The sequence below is a fragment of the Hippocampus bargibanti genome, linkage group LG03, assembly GCF_051943395.1.
Source record: "Hippocampus bargibanti isolate YZ-2025 linkage group LG03, ASM5194339v1, whole genome shotgun sequence".
NCBI classification, from domain to species: Eukaryota; Metazoa; Chordata; class Actinopteri; order Syngnathiformes; family Syngnathidae; genus Hippocampus; species Hippocampus bargibanti.
The window spans coordinates 6,607,110-6,626,670 of NC_142736.1; the positions used below are offsets into that span (position 1 = coordinate 6,607,110).

General features: G+C 42.5%; 1 protein-coding gene across 1 annotated transcript in view; it reads left to right on the forward strand.

Moving 5' to 3' along the window:
* Positions 1 to 19,561, forward strand: part of cemip (cell migration inducing hyaluronidase 1) — a 121,679-nt gene that overhangs the window by 62,244 nt on the left and 39,874 nt on the right. The window contains exons 14-19 of the mRNA XM_088991758.1: positions 1,454 to 1,523; positions 3,296 to 3,424; positions 11,731 to 11,816; positions 16,311 to 16,442; positions 16,509 to 16,544; positions 19,163 to 19,318. Coding sequence (XP_088847884.1) covers positions 1,454 to 1,523; positions 3,296 to 3,424; positions 11,731 to 11,816; positions 16,311 to 16,442; positions 16,509 to 16,544; positions 19,163 to 19,318 — 609 coding nt within the window. The remainder of the gene's footprint in view (positions 1 to 1,453; positions 1,524 to 3,295; positions 3,425 to 11,730; positions 11,817 to 16,310; positions 16,443 to 16,508; positions 16,545 to 19,162; positions 19,319 to 19,561) is intronic.

Sequence of the window (19,561 nt, forward strand, 5' to 3'; positions counted from 1 at the left end):
TCCAATTACATTTGAGCCCCTTAAATGTGACGTGTTTGGAAAAAAATATACAATTGCTTCATTTTCAGTCAGATGTTGTTGTCCAATCATTTAAAGGACAACCGACATCATTTTTTTTGTTTCCTAACTGACATCAGAAAAACGTTTTACAGCATCGAAAATACCCAAAACACGCTGGCTGGTATTTTTAGTCAAATGAAAAACACCAATACTACACAACACTACAATACACTACTTTCATTTCTTTTATAACTTTTCTGCTGTGAAATGTAAATTTCTCCACTGCGAGACTAATAAAGGCAAATCCAATCCAATCCAATCCAATCCAATAAAGATTACTTAAAGTGTCAAAAAACTACTTCAAAATGGCCAGTTTCAGAAGGTCCCGCCCCCTTGACTTCAGATTCGGAGATGATGCTTTCTTGTTACTCATCCAGTTATGAATATGATTCAAAGAGAAAAGTATAAATGTTTGCAATCGATTAAAGAAGTCCTTCCGGATCATTTTGAGGTGTCTGGACTCCAATGTAGCGTCCCAGGAAATGCACAAGACGGCCCCCAAGCTCTGTTGGAAATGGGCTGATTTGTCTGCTGGGAATTTGTGTCAACTAGTATCAAATAGTAGTCTCGGTGCAACACAACGATTCACCATCGCGTTATTTATGTGTTTTCCTTTGAATTTCACCATCAACACGGATCAACACGAAGTTTTCAGACCAAACAAATTACCTAAAATGCATTGTGTGTCGCGTTCTCGGTCAGGGGCGTTCCAGACGTGACGCCATGTCAGGCATCGTCATCAACTCGAAAACAAGACTTCCTGAATATTCAGTGTGAGTCTTAAAACGTAAAATATAGCTATATGCAGTGAAATCTGTTAAATACGCTCAGTAGAAGTGATTTGAAGTGATTTTACAAATTATGGACACAACTTGTCTGGAGGTGTCGGTTGTCCTTTAAATTAACCATTAGTCTCCACTTCAATTCTGGTCAAAATATTTCATTTCAAGTCCAGTGTGGTTGCATCTTGAGCCCAACTTGTGAAAATTGTGTGCCTGTCCAAATGTTTTCGGGCCTAACTTTGAATCCAAAATGTTAAGGAAAGCAAGGTACACTTTCCACACCAGCGAAATGCTTCTTTGCAGCTGAATCAATTCTTGATTCAAGCTGGTGTGGCTTTTATTTTGTTTTTCATGGTTGGGATTAGTCTGACTAAATGTATTTTTTTTTTTCAAATTTACATCCTACATCTCTGAATAAATTTAGTGCAACTTCTCTGGTAGGCTTTCTCTCTGGTACTCTCCTCCTCTTTTTAAGACAAACATAAAACAGAACCCAGGGCAGAGATAAGGATAACTGAGCTTGCAAAGATTAAACTCAAATTTTCACATGATGCATTTTTTTTTTCTTTTCTGATTGCTCTTCATCGCTGTCTTACACTCTTGTTATTTAGTGCAACGTCAACTTTCTGGATTGCCAACCCAAACAACAACCTCATCAACTGTGCTGCTGCAGGCTCAGAGGTGAGTTTCTATTTTCACTTTTAGCCATCCCACCCACATCTCTTCCCATCCCCCCCCAAAAAAAACTGGACACTTGTAAATATGGGTTGTTGCAATATATCTAAATGCATTTCTTGATTCTGCACTATGTACAGTCTTGTTTATAGAACGGTTTTTGCACATCTACATTTGCACAGTATACAGTTGACATTTTTATTTTGTTATGCTTAGAATATCTGTTTTCTATCCTTTCACTCCCACCCCAACCCCATCCCTCTTCAATTGCTGCTGTGGACTGCAAATTTCCCCATTGCGGGACGAATAAAGGTATTCTGATTCTGATTCTGATTCTGATCCCCAGCTTCTCGAGATTCAATCAATGTAATCGTCCATTCCTGATTACACAGTATTTTGATCATAGTCAGATAAAGACGAGTAAGTAAAATATTGAAAAACAGTGGAAACAATGTAAATAAAATGTGCACTTTGTGTTAAATATTACATATGGGTACTGATTAATACATTGGATTGGATTGGATTGGATTTGCCTTTATTAGTCTCACAGTGGAGAAATTGGATACCAGTTTGGTACACATATCTAAAATAGCAAATTTGCATAAATTACGTTTATTTGTGTGTTCTATTGATAATTAATGCCAGCCAGAAATTTAAACTCCTATCATTTTAATATCGCACATTTACTGTCAACATTGGTTGAACACCATCACTCAAATATTAGAATGCACCTCTTTTTGTTTATACAAATCAAATTAGTACATTTTCAAATGATCCCTTCTACAATGGAAATTGTCCATTCAGTGGCGAGTCTTCAATCCGGCCTGCGGGCTTCTCATGTTGTCTATATGCTACACACAAACATGTTAGTTATTCCAATACTGTGATACCTCAGTTTACGAACTTAATTGGTTCCCAGAAAGTGTGTGTGTAAGGTGAAAGGTCTGTGTTCCAAACAGTAATTTCCCATAGGAAACCATTAAAAATGAGAATAATCCGTTTCCAGGTCCCCATAAAACATAATTTTCTACTAAATAAGCCTTAAAACTACAAAAAATACACCTTATTTTATGTCTAATAATGTGCTATTGAATTGTAATAAAAGAAGTAAACTGTACTATATAATAAAGTCATTTTATTTACCTTTGTGATGGTCGTTGATGTATTTGCCTCTTGATGATATCCAAGTGAAGTTGCTGTGATTTCTCGGCGATAATACCCTCATACACTGTCCCCTACTAGCTGATTTTCGTTAATCCAAATCAACAGAAGCTTTTCAACCTCTTCTATTGCCTGAGACTGTTGCACAGACAACACAGAAACACCCTTAGCCACACGTTGCAATGGTCGACTTAGCATACTGGTACTGAGACGCTAAGTAACACAAACGCACACCTCCTTCGTGTTTTTAGATGATCACCTTCTTCTGCTTGACCGCCTGTGGTGTGGTCTTTTTTGGTCCCAAAAAAGCAAAAGTATCCACTCCATAACATGCCACGTCTGCACTGAGTGCACTCAAAGAAAGTGGGTGTGGAAAAGTAGTCCGGCAGCCACGGTGGTGGTGTTCGGCCATGTGGTTTGGTGTTCTTCCGCTGAAAACTAGTCTGCCAGCTCCGTGTGTTTCCCGAGAACTAGTTTGTATGCCAAGATTATATTCTCGCAAATGTAATGTTTTTAAGGCGAAAAGTTCGTTAGCTAAAGCGTTTGTAAGCCAATGTATCACTGTAGTAGATTTATGACAGTACAGTATATGCAGTTTTTTTTGTATGTTTACACAGGAAACGGGATTCTGGTTTATCTTCCACCATGTACCCACTGGACCATCTGAGGGGTTGTACTCGCCTGGAAAAACAGAACACACACCTATGGGCCAGTTTATCAACAACAGAGCTCATTCCAACTACAGAGTGAGTCTTGAACTATATAATTTAAGCAAATCCATTCATAAAGTCAATGCATCCATCCACACCCAACGAAATAATATTGATACGTTGTTTGTGCCTGTACACCAAGCAACAGTAGAGAGTGCCATTCCTGTTGGAACTCCTTTATTCAGAATCAGAATCAGAATCCTCTTTATTGCCAAGTATGTAGAACACACAAGGAATGTTTTTTTCCGGTCGAACACGCTGCACTAGTATCATCATAAAAATTGCAAAGAGGCACTATACAGTTCCATTTGGGCTACTGTTCAAAGAGTTGGCTTGGGGGAAAGAAGCTGTTTAAATGTCTGCTGTATTTGGTGCGCATGGATCGGTAGCGCCTGCCTGAGGGGAGTAGCTGGAAAATGTGGTGGGCAGGGTGCGAAGGGTCCAGTAGGATTTTCCGCACCCTAGTTTGGATTCTTGCAGTGTGCAAGTCCTCGAGAGTGGGTAGGGCGGTGCCAATGATTTTTTCTGCCGTCTTAACTGTCCGTTGAAGTTGGATTTTGTCCATTTTTGTGGTGGCCCCGAACCAAACGGTGATGGAAGAACACAGGATGGATTCGATGATAACCGTATAAAAATGTTGCAGCACCTCCTGTGGCAGGCCATGCTTCTTTAGCAGCCTCAGGAAGTACATTCTATATGGGGCCTTTTTCAGGATAGAGTTTGTGTTGACCTCCCACTTGTCCTGGGAGACTGTGATTCCCAGGAACTTGAAGGTCTCAACGGTTGACACGAGGCAGTTGGATAGTGTGAGGGGTAGCTGTGGTGATGGATGTTTCCTGAAGTCCACGATCATCAATACTGTCTTGAGCGTGTCCAGCTCCAAGTTGTGACGGCTGCACCAGAGCTCCAACTCCTCCACTATTATCGGTACGCAGACTCGTCGCCGTCTTTGATGACACCGATGACCATGGTGTTGTCTGCGAACTTTATGAATTTGACAGCTGGGTAGTCATATAGAGAGAGAAGAGCAATGGAGAGCGGATGCATCCCTGCGGGGCTCCAGTGCTCGTGCTTCGTGTTGAGGATGATATTTTTCCCAGTCTGACCTGTTGTGTCCATCCTGTCAGGAAGCTGAGGATCCACTGGCAGATCGTAGGGGACACACCAAGCTGGAGCTTGGGGATGAGGAGTTCTGGGATGATTGTATTGAACGCAGAGCTGTAGTCCACAAACAGGATCCTTGCGTAGGTTCCTGTGTTGTCGAGGTGGTCGTGGTGCAGTCCGATGTTGACTGCATCCTCCACAGACCTGCTTGCCCGGTAGGCGAACTGGAGAGGATCTTGAAGAGGTCCAATGATGTTCTTTAGGTGGTTCAGCACGAGGCGTTCAAAGGCCTTCATGACCACAGACGTCAGAGCAACAGGTCTATAGTCGTTCAATCCCGAGGGTGCTGGTTTCTTTGGAACTGGGACGATAGTCATTCTGCTGAATGATCTTTATTGTGAGATATTACAGTGAGATACATCGTGACAGTGAGTGACAGATACATCTGGATAAATCAAGTCACTCTGGGTAGTTCTTTTTTTGAAATTTATCATCTGCCCATTCAGCCAAACATTTTAATTTCTAAATTCCACCATCAGGGTGTTCACTTGTATTTCATTCACCATCATGCATATGTCAACATTAACACAATGCAGTTCCTTAAAAACCATTTCTCCTGCTATCACAACAAATGACTTAAGCTCTACTCTTCTCTATTTACACAGATAATTGTGGTGTCATTTTCAAACAATCAATTTGATATCCAATGCTCAGATAATGCATCACACACGATTACACTTTTGAATGATCAGGCCCTCCATCAACAAGGTGTGAACTTGGTTGTGACATGAAGAAAAACAAAACTCTAGGAATAAACAGAAAAACATGTATCTGAAACCTCCACTGTCATTGATACATTTTGCATAGAACATAGTCATTCAAATAGTTGGACGTTATGGGTTACTCAGCATATTAATAGAAAAGTAATATTGACTTCATTTGTAGAAAATCCAAATGAAGAATATATTTCCTTGTCGCCTCAGGTTACTTGGGGCCACACAGCAAGTGTTTCTTTTGTTCTTTACGCCCACTGTCCGGAGTGTGTTGCAGTACTCTAAAGCAGGATGGTTCAGCTGCTTCAGTCATTGCAAAATCTGGCCTGCGACATCTGATTAAAAATCATTCTTAAAATTGTAGGCCATCCCCTGAAAAAAATGTTTGAAGCAGTCTATCATGACAACACCACCGTCCTTGACTGAGGCTATAAACTCCAACCTCAGTCATGATCGATGAGAAGGTTTCTTCAGCCGTCATCTGTACAAAAGTGAAGGTTTCGGACGTTTCGCCTCCTATCCAAGAGGCTTCGTCAGCGAACTAAAGTCTGACTGGTCGTATCGGCCCCATTTATATATCCCTAATGTCCAGACAGTACATTTGCACCTAAAAGCTAGCAACCACTCATTTGACGACAATGAGGTTAAAATCTTAGCGAAAGAACATAGATGGTTTGAAAGGGGGGTTAAAGAAGCGATTCTTATAAAACAACAAAATCCTTCATTAAACCGGTCTGGTGGGGTGAGGTTCAATTTGGATCGTTCATACAATAGCCTGCTTAGGCATAACAGGTTAGGCAACTTTCGCAATGCTGACGAGGGTCGTTATGCTGATGAGGTGATACCGGGGGGGGTGGGGGTAATAGGCCAGTCGTTAGTCAGGAATGTAGGAACAATCAGTGGGGCCACAGGGAGGGGTCCCCTGCCCCCCCCCCCCCCAACCTGAGAGTAGGGACCTATCATAGCTGTGTCCGGCGCCACCATGTCTGGACATTAGGGATATATAAATGGGGCCGATACGACCAGTCAGACTTTAGTTCGCTGACGAAGCCTCTTGGATAGGAGGCGAAACGTCCGAAACCTTCACTTTTGTACAGATGACGGCTGAAGAAACCTTCTCATCGATGGACCACTCCTGTACGACTGAGAGCTTACACAGACGACTCAGTCATGATATAAACAATGAATATGTGCTATTACTTTCCAAGTACCACCACTTTGGTTGTTGACTTTGCTAAAAGGATGAAAACTATGAATACTTTCTTTCAGAAGAGACAGGAACAAAGGGTGACCTAAAAGAGTGGAGGTAGAAGTACACAGGTAGACTACATTTTGTGCAAACGGTGCCATCTGAAGAAAATCTGACAGCAAAGCAGCGGTTGGTGAGAGTGTAGCCACACAGCTTACTGTAGGTTGGTGGTGAGGAAGATAAAGAAACCAAAAGCAGAGTAGATGACAAAATGGTGGACGCTGGAAAATGAATAGTGCAGCATTACATTGAGGAAAGAGTTGAGACAAGCACTGGGTGGGGAGAAGATCCTTCCAGATGACTGGAAAACTGCAGCGGACGTGCTCAGAGAGACAGGTCAGAAACTGGAAGAAAAGTAGAAAAGGAAACTTCTTGGTGGAATGAGGAGTGTATACAGAGAAAGAGGTAAGCATAGAAGTGGAACACTGTGAGGATGCAAAATAGTAGACAGGAGTACAGGAAGATGCATCGCATGCTGAAAGTAGAGGTGGCGAAGGCAAAACCGGAGGCCTACGATGATTTGTATGCTACGTTGGACAACAAGGAAGGAGAGACTGATCTATACAGTTTAGCGAGATAGAGATACGGAGATTAGAAGGACATGCAGCAGGTTAGGGTGATTAAGGATAGAGATGGCAATAACCAAGCCATTAACTCTTTGAACAGTAGCCCAAATGGAATTGTATAGTGCCTCTTTGCAATTTTTTTGCTGATGATACTAGTGCAGCGTGTTCGACCGGAAACAAATTCCTTGTGTGTTCTACATACTTGGCAACAAAGATGATTCTGATTCTGATTAACCGGTAACAGTAGTGTGATGGGAAGATGGAAAGAGTATTTTGAAGAATTTATTAATGAGGAAAATAAGAAAGAACAAACTGTCGAAGATGTGTGGACCAAGACGTAGCAAAGATTAGCAGGGATGAAGTGAGGAGCGCTGAAGGGGATCAAGGGTGGAAAGGCACTTGGGTCTGATGATTTACCTATGGAGGTATGGAAGTGCCCAGGCGAGGTGGCTGTGGTTTTTCTGACTGGATTGTTCAACAAAATCTTAGATGGTGAGAAGATTCCTGACGAATACTGGTGTCCATTTGTAAAAACAAAGGAGTGGTGCAGAGCTGTATTAACTACAGAGAAATACATTTGATGAGCCATACATACTGTACATGTGAAAGAGTAGTTCAGGGTTAGCCAACCCGAGGCTCGTGAGCCGCATGTGGCTCTTTGGCTGCTTCAATGCCGCTCCCGGGCTTTCACACAACAACCAAAATGCGTCGCCGATAGCGCTTCCATTCAAACGTTTCTAAATACACAGCCTATCATCAATTCCGCTACTTGATTGACATAGAGGGTAGTCGATCAGATGACTGGATCACCACTCTTGCGCAGAAATCAGGTGGTAAATGCTAAGTCGATTGCAATCGACCAAGAGCCAGCAGATTGGTTCCAAGTGGACTGCGAACGGTGGGAGGAGGAAATTGGAGAAAAAATATTTGTGTGTTTGTGTTTTTAGGTTTCATTTATGTTCGGGTTCTCCAGCGGTTGCTCGTCGTGCATGCAATGTTCGTGTGTGCATGGTCATGTGTGCGTGTGCACGTGTATGTGCGTGTCTGTGCATGTGTGTCGGTTGTGTGTGTGTGTGTGTGTGTGTGTGTGTGTGTGTGTGTGTGTGTGTGCATGCGTGAGTGTGCATGGGCGTGCTCTTTGTAGTAACATAAAAAAAATAATGGCTCCACATCTCTGACGTTGGCCACCTCTTGAGTAGTTGAAGCTGTTTGCAGATGACTGTAGTGAGAGCAGGGAACAGGTGTGATGTTACAGGGAGAAGAGATAAGAACATAGTGGATGTTAAGTACTTGGGGTCAACTGCCCAGATAAATGGAGAGTGTGGAAAAGAGATGAAGAAGCGTGTACAGGCAGGCTGGAAGAGCTGGAGAAAAATGTCAGGTGTGATGTGTGACAGAAGAGTTTCAGCTCAGATGAAAGGCAAAGTGTATAAAACTTTGGTGAGACCAGCCATGATGTTTGGACTGGAGACAGCGCCACTGAAGAAAAGACAGGAAGCAGAGCTGGAGGAGGCAGAGATGAAGATGTTGAGGTTTTCTTTGGGAGTGACCAAGTTGATAGGATCAGGAATGAGTACATCAGAGGGACATCTCATATTAGAGGTTTTCGAGAGAAAGTCAGAGAGGCTAGACTAAGATGGTTTGGACATGTCCAGAGGAGAGAGAGTTGAATATATTGGGAGAAGGATTCTTAGTCTTGAACTGCCAGTCAGGAGACCGAGAGGAAGACCAAAGAGGACGTTTATGGATGTTGTGAAAGTGGATATGAAGGTAGTTGGTGTGAGAGGAGAAGCTGCACAAAAAAGCGTTAGATGGAGGACACTGATTTGCTCTGGCAACCCCTGAAGTGAAGAGCCACAAGGAAAAGAAGACACTTTCCAGGTTCCAGTAATGTGTGCTGCACTTTAACAGAGTGATGCTCAAAACAGTCCTTTGTGTACCAGTTTATTAAAAAACCATGGGCTCTCTAAAAAAATGACAGTGAATGATTCCTGTATGAGACAGACTTTGTTAAATGATCATGTGTATGTCGTATAATGGGCTAATTTTGCATAATAGTGATGCTGTTTTAATGCAAGACAAATTTAAAATCTAGCATCTGACAAAGTTGAGAAATATTTGTTGGTATGACTGTTTTATCTAACTGCGGCAGGCTGCTCTGTTAAAACAAGGCTATGGAGCTCGTGTTCCTTGAGACCCATGTCCTGCTTGGAGATGTTATTCTACTTGAACACACCTGATTCAAATTATCAGTTCATAAGCAAGCTCTGGAGAAGCCTGAAACGGACATGATTAATTTCTTGATTAAAACATATTATTGAACCAACATATTTTTGTCCAGGAGAACAACAATCACAATTAGTTTCTCTCTACAATATTTAATATGTGTGATGTTTCAACAAAACAAAAATATCAAAAAATTAAAAATAGTACAACATCAAATACAATGTACTATACAGTGAGACCTCAACTTACGAACGCCTTATAATATGAACTTTTCATCATACGAACGTCAAATTTATAAAAATTAAGCCTTATAATACGTACTATTTTCATAATACACACCGACCACGGCCGGTCCATCAAGCACACGACCTTCGGATCTGGCGAAAGTGATCTTCGGCAGAAGCACGACCGAACAGCGCGGCGCTACTTTCCATACCCCTTCTCATTGAATGCACACGTTGATCGCTTACTTGGAGCTTTTTGCTGATAATTTTACTATTATGGGACCGGAAAATAAACACCACGGGCTCGTGTTCAGCCTCAGTTCAAATGTGGTTCGTTACTATGAATAAATTGAAGAAACTACCAGCCATACACGTCTACTCTGCTCTGTTTATTTGTCATCTAAGACTTGGGGTGCGTTCAGGTTCGAGAATAGCGCACGACTTCTTAAGACTCTAGGCTGTTTGGAAAGCATTGTCTAACTGAATGAGCAGTGACAAACACTTCCCAACGTTTTTGTGTTGCTACACTTGAACGCACCCCTCTGTCAAGTTGCGATAGAAGTGATTGTGATTGGCTAAACGGTAGAGTCAAGTGTCATGGTAAGCCAATCAGAGCTAGTGTTTTCACACACACCGGAACAGCATGTCACTAGTCACGCTAAATTGTCACGTGCGAGTTGACAGCTCAGGCGTGGCCTACGTTCGCGACACTTCATTTCATTGTCGTTCTGCAATTTCATTTCATTTCAACGAGTCACTGTCACCTCACCAGTGACATGATTACGACGAAAGTGCATCGCTACGGCTTGTGCTCCAAATGTTTGCTTGTGCTCCAAGTGTTTGCTTTGCACGAGGTGATTGCTAGACGCGAGTGTGCCATTTTATTCGCCCCGCCCGCCTTCTTTTGTCGCGCTTTATTCCGCGTCTGTGGAATCATCGGACTCGCGCCTTTTGTTGTCATAAAATCTCTGCCAGCACCTACAGGACTCGAAGTGAATGCAGATGACATCGAGGAGCTTGTTGCTGACCATAATGAGGTCATCAACACAGAGAATTTGATTTGCCTTCAAGAGGACAAGCAGAAGCAGGCCATTCAACAGTTGATGATCAGGCTTTTATTGAACAGTTCCATTCAGAAAAGGCTATAAGAATCATCAACATGATCAATGACATGATCAGTTTCGTAAGACCTTACAAGTCAGAAAGCAATAGGTGTCAATTAAGAGCCATCAATGACCATCACAAATGTAAATAAAGTGACTTTATTATATAGTGCAGTGTATTTCTTTCATTCCAATACAATAGCATGTTTATTATACATAGGATAAGGTAGGTTGTGTGCCTTACACACTCTGTGTGGGAACCAATTAAGTTCGTAAGTTGAGGTCTCACTGTATATAGATACGAGCACAAAAACATGCTCAACTTCCATGCTCAGACAAACACATGAGTTAAATAGATTTTAGTAGGTACAGTAAAGTCTCGTTATATCACTATCGGATATATCGATAGTCCCGGTTATATCGATACTATTTCTATGCACGCACTGAGAAAATTACATGCAAACAGGGTCGGATATATCGATAGTCCCGGTTATATCGATATTTTTTTCGGACTCCCTTGAATATCGATATAACGAGACTTTACTGTATTTTAGAATATGCTACGATGCCCTTTGTCTAGTAAATACTGTGGGTCCTAAACATTGGGGTAAAAAATATCCTTAGCAAAATTAAATTCAACAAATTAACCAACAAAGTGGGCTTGGACTGCACCAGTAAGAAATAACCTTTTTTTAAAAAAAGCATCCAACTATTCATCCATTGTGGATGATCTATGTTACTTCCGTCATCTGGGGTTACACACTGTGGATCGTGACCAAAAGAATAGATTCCCGAATTCAAGAGGCCAAAATGAATTTCCTCCACAAGGTGTCTCTTAGAGATACGGTGAGACACTTGATCAGCTGGGAAGACTCAGAGTCAATTTGAGAGGAGCCAGATGAGGTGGCTTGGGCATCACAAGTAAAAGAGAATGAAAACAATGATAATAATGATGATGGGGTTGTGTTGTAAAATGAGAAAATATCTTTGCAATACGGCTAAAAATGTGAATACGTTTACAGCTCTTGAATAAGATCTTCCAATGGGAGCTCAGGTGTGTGCTTAGTGCTTGAAATAAACATTTTCCTTGGTTTCAGGCTGGATTCATCCTCGATAATGGAGTCAAGACCACCCAGGCAAATGACAAGGACAAAAGACCTTTCCTCTCACTGGTTGGAGCCAAGTAAGAATTTGTACTATCTTTACATTAGTTTTTCAAACGGTTGTCAAAAGTCAATATATCCCTTGCAAAGGACTGGCGACTCATCAAGAAAGTACATTGAATCTTAGCCAAAGTCAGTTGGGATAGGCTCCATAATTATATTTTAAATTCAATTCCAAGGTTGAATTGAAACTGCCTTAATCTACAAAAAAATATTTCACTCTGCATCACATTTGATCTGCTGAATGTGAAATGCATGAATTCATAAAAGACCAATGAGCTGGAGAAAATCAACGTAGAACAACAGGTTTCAAAAATTCCCTGAAAAAAAACATGAAATAACTTTATTTTTCATGACTTCATTCAAAAGATTTCAAGATGGCGGACAACGCGCCAGTGTTTGCGGCGACGTTCCTGCCATTTCGGCTCTTTTTCACTATCCACAATGCTTATTGTCTTCACAACAGAGTCCCGTTAGATTAACGATCGCCAATCTTTCCTATTGCTTCTCAACATGTCGACGAGTCGACGGCGTTTTGGCAAGGCAGGTGTGAGAATACGTTGCCTCTGTTCTTGGCAAACATCCTTTTCTGCATTCACGGGCCTGCTTCACGGAAGCGCTGCCGCTACAGCGCAAACGTAGCGGTCAGCTGGTGAAGCTAAAACACAATATTGACCAAATGCACTGAATGTCACGGCCTGCCCTCCATCCCGTCGCCTTGACGACAGTCGTTGCCACACCCGCTGCACTAAGCCATTTATACGCTGCACACCTTTTTCGACGTGGGTTTGGTCTAAATGTCTTAAGGGAATTTCCGCAATTGGACGAAGGACCTCCCGTCGTTCACAAAGATTTCGTTGTTAAACGCCCGGTCGCTATCATATAAGTCCCATATTTTGAGGGATCAAACTTGGATTTCCTGTGTCTGATATAGACTTCGGCCGCCACTGGTGAGTACAATTCTTTAGTTGAATTTCTGACGGCCCGAGGACCTCAGGCCCTGGTGGAGGGGCAGTGAGCATTTTAAAGAATAATTTTAAATGAAATCGTTGCACATTCAACACATTAACCGCCAGCTTTGAAGCAACCTTCTGTGAAGTTGCCCATGCTTCCCCTGTGCTTTGCGCAGTCATCTACGTGCCTCCCAAATACAACAAAGACTTTTTAAATTAGATTTCAAACCTTCTTGCGGAAATTAGGCTCACATTGAGCTGCTGTCCATTAGCCTCCGGCCTCATTGTCTTCCACTGAAATGCTCACACGTCATAACTGTGACGGCGTACATTCCCCCAACGGCCGATGGCGGCGCAGCCACTAATGCCCTGATGACTCTCGTGAACAGGCTGCAAACCCAGTCCCTCAACGCCCACCAGGTCAGTGTGGTGTTTCTCCAACAGCAAACCGTGGATTATTCCCAACATAAAGGCCCTCCTTAAGAAGAAGAAAGGTGCTTTCGTGTCGGGGAACTGAGAGGAGCTGAAAGCCGTGCAGATCCAACTGAGGAGAAAGATCAGAGAGGGGAAAAAGGCCTACATCAGACATGTCCAGCTCCAGGCCACTGTCCTACCTGTTTTCCACCTGGCCCGGTTGCAACACACCTGATTCAGATGATCAGCTCATCAGCCAGCTCTGAAACAGCATCAAAATGGTCCTGATGATTTGAATTGTGTGCGTTGCTCCTGGGAGAGCTAGAAAAAAGGCAGGACAGCGGCCCTTGAGGACCGAATTTAGACACCCCTGGCCTACAGGATGAACATGGAGGATAAGCTGCAAGCCAGAAATGTCACTGGTGTCTGGGGGGGCCTTAAAACAAGCCACAAAAGCCCAGTGACATTGAATGCCAAAGACAAGGCAGATGAACTAAACCACTTTTTTAACCGGTTTGATCAGACGTCTGTCGCACCTGCCCCACCGTCAACACCACCTATAGGTGCACCAGCAACCACTCTCACTGTGGACATCCCCTCCCTGCCCCCTCTCACGGCCAGCTTCCAGCAAAAAACTGCCCTCCCAGGCGATGCCACACCCCCATCCACCCCTGCGCCTCCTGGTTCCTGCCTGTCATCATAACCGCACAGGTTAGGAACCAACTGAGGAGGATGAAAGTGAGGAGTGATGTCTGGACATCAGTTCCCTTCTCATCAGGATCTGCTCCGACTGGGCTGTGTGCACATGTTCAATGTGAGCTTGAAGCTGGGCAGAGTTCCACAGCGGTGGAAAAAAAATCATGCCTGCTCCCAGTGCCCAAGATGGACCACCCGAAGGAGTTCAACAACAACAGACCGGTGGCACTGACGTCTCACCTGATGAAGACGCTCGAGAGACTCGTCCTCACTCTCCTGGGACCACTGTTGAGCTCATCACGTGACCTGCTACAGTTTGCCTACCAGCCCAGCATGCGTGTGGAGGACGGCATCATCTACCTCCTCCACTCCGTGCTGTTGCACCTGGAGAATGCTCGGAGCACTGTGAGGATCGTGTTCTTTGATTTCTTCAGTGCCTTCAACACCATCCAGCCCAACCTACTGGGGGACAAGCTGTGGCATGCCGGAGTGGACCACTACCTCACATCATGAATTACAGATTACCTCACAAACCGGCCTCTGCATGGGAGGGCAAAGAACTGTGAGTTGAACAGGCTTCTCTGCAGCACTGGGGCAACGCAGAGGACAGTCCTGGCTCCATTCTTGTTCACACTCTACACTTCGGACTTCAGCTACAACATTCGAACCTGCCACCTTCAGAAGTTCTCCGACGATTCTGCTATTGTCGGCCTCATTACAAAGGGACATGATCGGGAGTACAGGGGACCAAGGACTTTGTATACTGGTGCCAGCAGAATCACCTCCAGAGCAACCCCGGGAAAACCAAGAAGTTGTTTATGGATTTCTCCAGGAAACAGTCCTCACCTGCACCTTTAAACATCCAACATACAGACAGAGAAAGGGTGACCTCCTACAAGTACCTGGGTATTATTCTCAATAATAGTACCTGGGTATTATTCTCAATAATAAAATGGCCTGGACTACAAGCACGGATGCCTTGATCATAAAGGGAGAGAGTTGCTTCTTCCTACTCAGGAAACTGAGGTCTTTTGGCGTTGAAGAGTCATTCCTTAAGAACGTCTATGACTCTGTATTCACTTCAGCCATCCACTATGGAATTTTCTGCTGGTCAGGCAGGATCACCTCCCGGGACAGAAAAAGACCTGAGTGCCTGGTCAAGATGGCCAGTTCTGTCCTGGGCTGCTCCCAGGACTCTCTGGAGGAGGTGGGCAACAGATGGACACTAGCTAAACTAACTAAAAGATATGATGGACAGCCCCTCCCACCCTCTTCTGCCCACCTGACAGCACTGGCTAGCTCCTTCAGCCAGACTGAACACCCACGCTGAACGAAAGAGAGGTACCACCGCTCGTTCCTACCCACAGCTGTCAGGCTTCTTAATAATCACACATGAAAAAAAAGAAAAACCTGGACTCTTGCATTGTAAATAGCACCGCCACCTTATGTCGACTCAATACAGTTATATATACATGTATCAACAATGTTTTTTGATACTGTATACTTTCACTATGTACAATTATGAAACATTTATGCACAGTTATACATTTCAGTTTTCTGACATTTCTGTTATGCATGGAAAACTTTGTTTTTATCTTTTCAAACCCCAGCCCCAAACCTTTCAATTTTGCTGCTGTAGATTGCAAATTTGTCCATTGTGGAACTATTAAAGGTTTTCTAACTCTGATAAACTGTACAGTGACTTTAAACTTGACCGAAAAATTGCTGTTGTTAAATCCAGCATCTTGCACCTGAGGCAACAGGCTAAAATAAAACTTCTTCTTTCTCATGAGCACCTTGAAGCATTGTCTTAAAATCTTTCAATGGCTTCGCTCCTCCTATTTGAGTGCATCCACCTCTACACACATTCCCGACGCCTCTGGTCTGCTGACCAGACACTATTAGATGTGCCAAAAACTAATCGGAGGCTCAGAGGGGATCAAACTTTTTCCGTTGCTTGTCCCACTACCTGGAATGATCCGCCACTGAACAGTCGGCAAACACCCTCGCTGCCCATCTCAAAACTCACTTGTAGTCTTTGACATTCGACTCAGCATGATTCCGACTTGATATTGGTTTCACTCCCTGGTGCTTTTTACTAACTTTGTGACTGCTTTTTTCCCTGGTTATGATACCTGTCCATGTTAAGTGCTTTGTTGCAACTTCAGCTGTTGTTAAAGTGCTACATAAATTAATATGTATTGTATACACCTCAGTCCTCTGACATTTTCTATTATGCTTAGAATACATATCTTGTTTTTATCCTTTCACCGCCCAAACCCATCCCCTTTCAAATTGCTGCTGTGATTGCAAATTTCCCCATTGTGGGACGATTAAAGGTTTTCAAATTCTGATTGTATTGTATTGTGTTGTATTTTAACCCAGTCTGTGATGCTATTATTTTTTGTGCCCCCCCCCCCCCCCCCCCCACACACACACACACACACCAAGATATGGCCCCCACCAGGATGCTGACCCCTTCAAATCCAGAGTCCCCGCGCACATTCACCATTTTGTAGCCTATAAAAACCAGGACCACGGAGCTTGGCTGAGGGGAGGAGATGTCTGGCTGGATGACTGCCAGTGAGTAAAAACGGAACAGTTGATTTTTGAGTGTCTTCAAATGAATCTGAATTATTCATTTTGTAGATTTGCAGACAATGGCATTGGCCTTACTCTGGCAAGGTAAGACCTCCCATTCTATCACTCATAAATGACTGAAAATAAATGCATCATGATAATTTCCATAAATCAAGGAAAAATGTACACGCTCTAAATTTTTGCGACATACTTTAGTCCAGAGGTCTCCTGAGCTGCTTGCAGCTCTTTAGCTTTCGCTCTCCCGGGCACATTTTCAAAAATCTTTGAAAATGGAAAAAGCTAATCTATTTTTTGTTTTAAGATGGTTTTTGACATGACATCAACATTCTTAACATTTTCCAATGCTGTTAAAATGTGAAGTTAGATGTGTTTCAATGTTTGCAAACATTGCTTCAAAGATGTGTGCACATCTTATTGATGTCACTCTTGTTTGCAAAGACAAACATTCAATCCTCACTTTGTTACACTTGTAACCATAACTTTTGATAGATTTTCTGAAAGTGGTGGTTAACAGCAGTAATTGTATTAAAGACAAGATCTCTTTGTGGACACTTTCTATTCTGTCAACCCACAGCACGAGACTATTATTACTCTAAAGTTTTCTGCCTCCAAGATGGTATGCCCCTCAATGACTGTTGTTTGCAAAGATGAGTGTTCCATCCTAAAACTAATTCTCACTTCTAAAACACTTTAGACGACACCCTACACTTTTCTTGTTAATAATTGGAATACCATAGATGAAAGGGCTTCAGATTTCCCCAGAATTTTCAAATTATCATGAATGAACGAAGTGCGCCTCACTCAATAATTTGTTGCTTTCTGCTGTGTGTGCATCAGCGCGAAATGCACACGCACGCGTCTTTTGGCTTCAACCAACCAGAGCCGACGCAATAAATGTCGCAGAACAAAGAAGCTTTGATATACGACAACAACTAATCCAGCAGAGACAACACCACGCTTTAGGTCGGACGAATGCATTTTTCTGCTAATCTGTATATATTTTGGACAAAAAGGGAAACACCTTTTAGTCCAAAATATTTATTCCCGGAATTTTCAGCAAAGTTCACTTCCCCTAAGTGAAAACACATTTTACTAAATGCATCCTCACTGGTAAATTGCTTTCAAACAATGAGAAAAATAATTAATGAGTCTTTTAATTACTGAGAACTTAGGACAGGCACATTTGGAAGCGGATCAAGCCTACACATGTAAAATGTGATTTTTATGGGTCAAAATTTATGGACATGCACAATACGGTGAAACATATTCAAAAATATACTTTCACAGCAATGATTATCTCTGAATTGGAGCCTTTAGCACGAAAACATGTTTGTCACAGCCTGAATACTTGGCACTTAAGTATAAGGACTACTGTACGTAAGTGATAGAGATTAGACATAATATAAATTATCATATCAAGTTTCATGCTGTTATACTAGAATACACAATTGAAGCAAAGAGAAACCTGGGGTCAATCTGAGATAAACAGCCTGTGAACCTGTAATCTTCATCTAGGAGATATGGCCTTGAACAGAATTTAGGACTTGAAACTCCGTCACATGAAGAGCTCATTATCCGGGTTACAAATCGGTTCAGGGAAAGACAACCAATTGGTGCTTGGGACGTCCAGGGCCGTGGTATTCAAATCAAGAAAACTATGTTTTACTAATGTATTACTTAAATTTGCATTTACTCTCTAAAAATAGCTTGGCAGAGGTCTGCAGAATTTGGCTGTCTGTCTTGAAAGGCTGCGTCCCCTGCCGGCAGTAAAAGTCAATCTTCATGTGTTGTAGCCTTTGTCCACAGTGTCCGATTGAATATCTCTGACAGTAAGGAACAAAATGTAGACTTTGGTGTATGAAAAAAAACCAAGTAGGGATAGATTCAATGTTACCTCTATATTTGAACTACAAAACAAAGCATGCAAAATACCATGCAAAATACTGCGAGCTGTAAAAAATAAATTGTCAGCTTTTGAATGCAACAACAACAACAAAAAGAAAGAATGGAAGAGGAACCCAGACATCCCTCTCACCAGAGGCGTTCTCCAGGCTTCCCAATGTCACTGTTTGCAAGGTGGTGATGGCAGTTGTGGATCCCAAAAAGCAGGCAGGAGGGAGCAGCAGGTTGTATTTGAGAAATTGTATTAAAATAAAGTCAACAGGAACAAAATCTAAAACGTTAAAATCATTTGAACCGAAAAATTCAAAATATCAAAAGAAAAACCAAGAGCAAAAAGTGTGCCAAGATGAAACAAACACATGCACATCATACAATGCATACATAATGTGCAATGCATACAATTGCATCCAATGCATCCAATGCATCCAATGCATACAGTTGCATACAATGCATACAATGACCCGGAATGGCCGTGCCGGGAGTCCTTTTGAATGCCACTTATTGTAACGACCAGCACCTGTGCAGGTGCAGGCGGGGCCGACAGCGCCACCCGTTGGTCGCCGACCAGATCATGACACCCAAAGGGAGTGTTACAAATAAAAGCTATGATGATGATCATGATGACTTTATGGAGAATGGAAAGTCCAACTAAAGGAGTAGGCTAATGGATATGATGGGATGTGAACTCACTGGCACGTTCAATAGCAGCAATATATTTAGTCATCAAAAAGTGTCGTTACGATTGTGTCTTTATTTTCTTTTTTTTTTCTTCTTCTAAAATTCCCTTTCTGTGTATGCAGTGGAGGAACATTTCCGGATGATGATGGTTCGCATCAGATGGTGAAAAATTCTCTGTTTGTGGGAGAAAGTGAAAATCATGGAATGCCACTCCCTGATCATAGCATCTGGGGCCCAAGTGGTGCTGACATCTCGCGCAGGACCCTCCCGCGAGGAATGTAAGTGAAAGTGAGAAGTTAAAAAATGCTTTATCCCACCATCATCTACTGTATTTCAGAGTACCAAACCCCAAATTGGATGCAATCATATATCAGGTTCAAATGAGAATGAGATATCCTCTAAAAGTCCTCTAAAGGAAAATATATTTTGATCTCAAAACTACTATATTCCATCAACCTCCCTAATACAAGGTGAGTGGTTCCGGCTATAATAAATAATAATATAATAAATAAATAAATAAA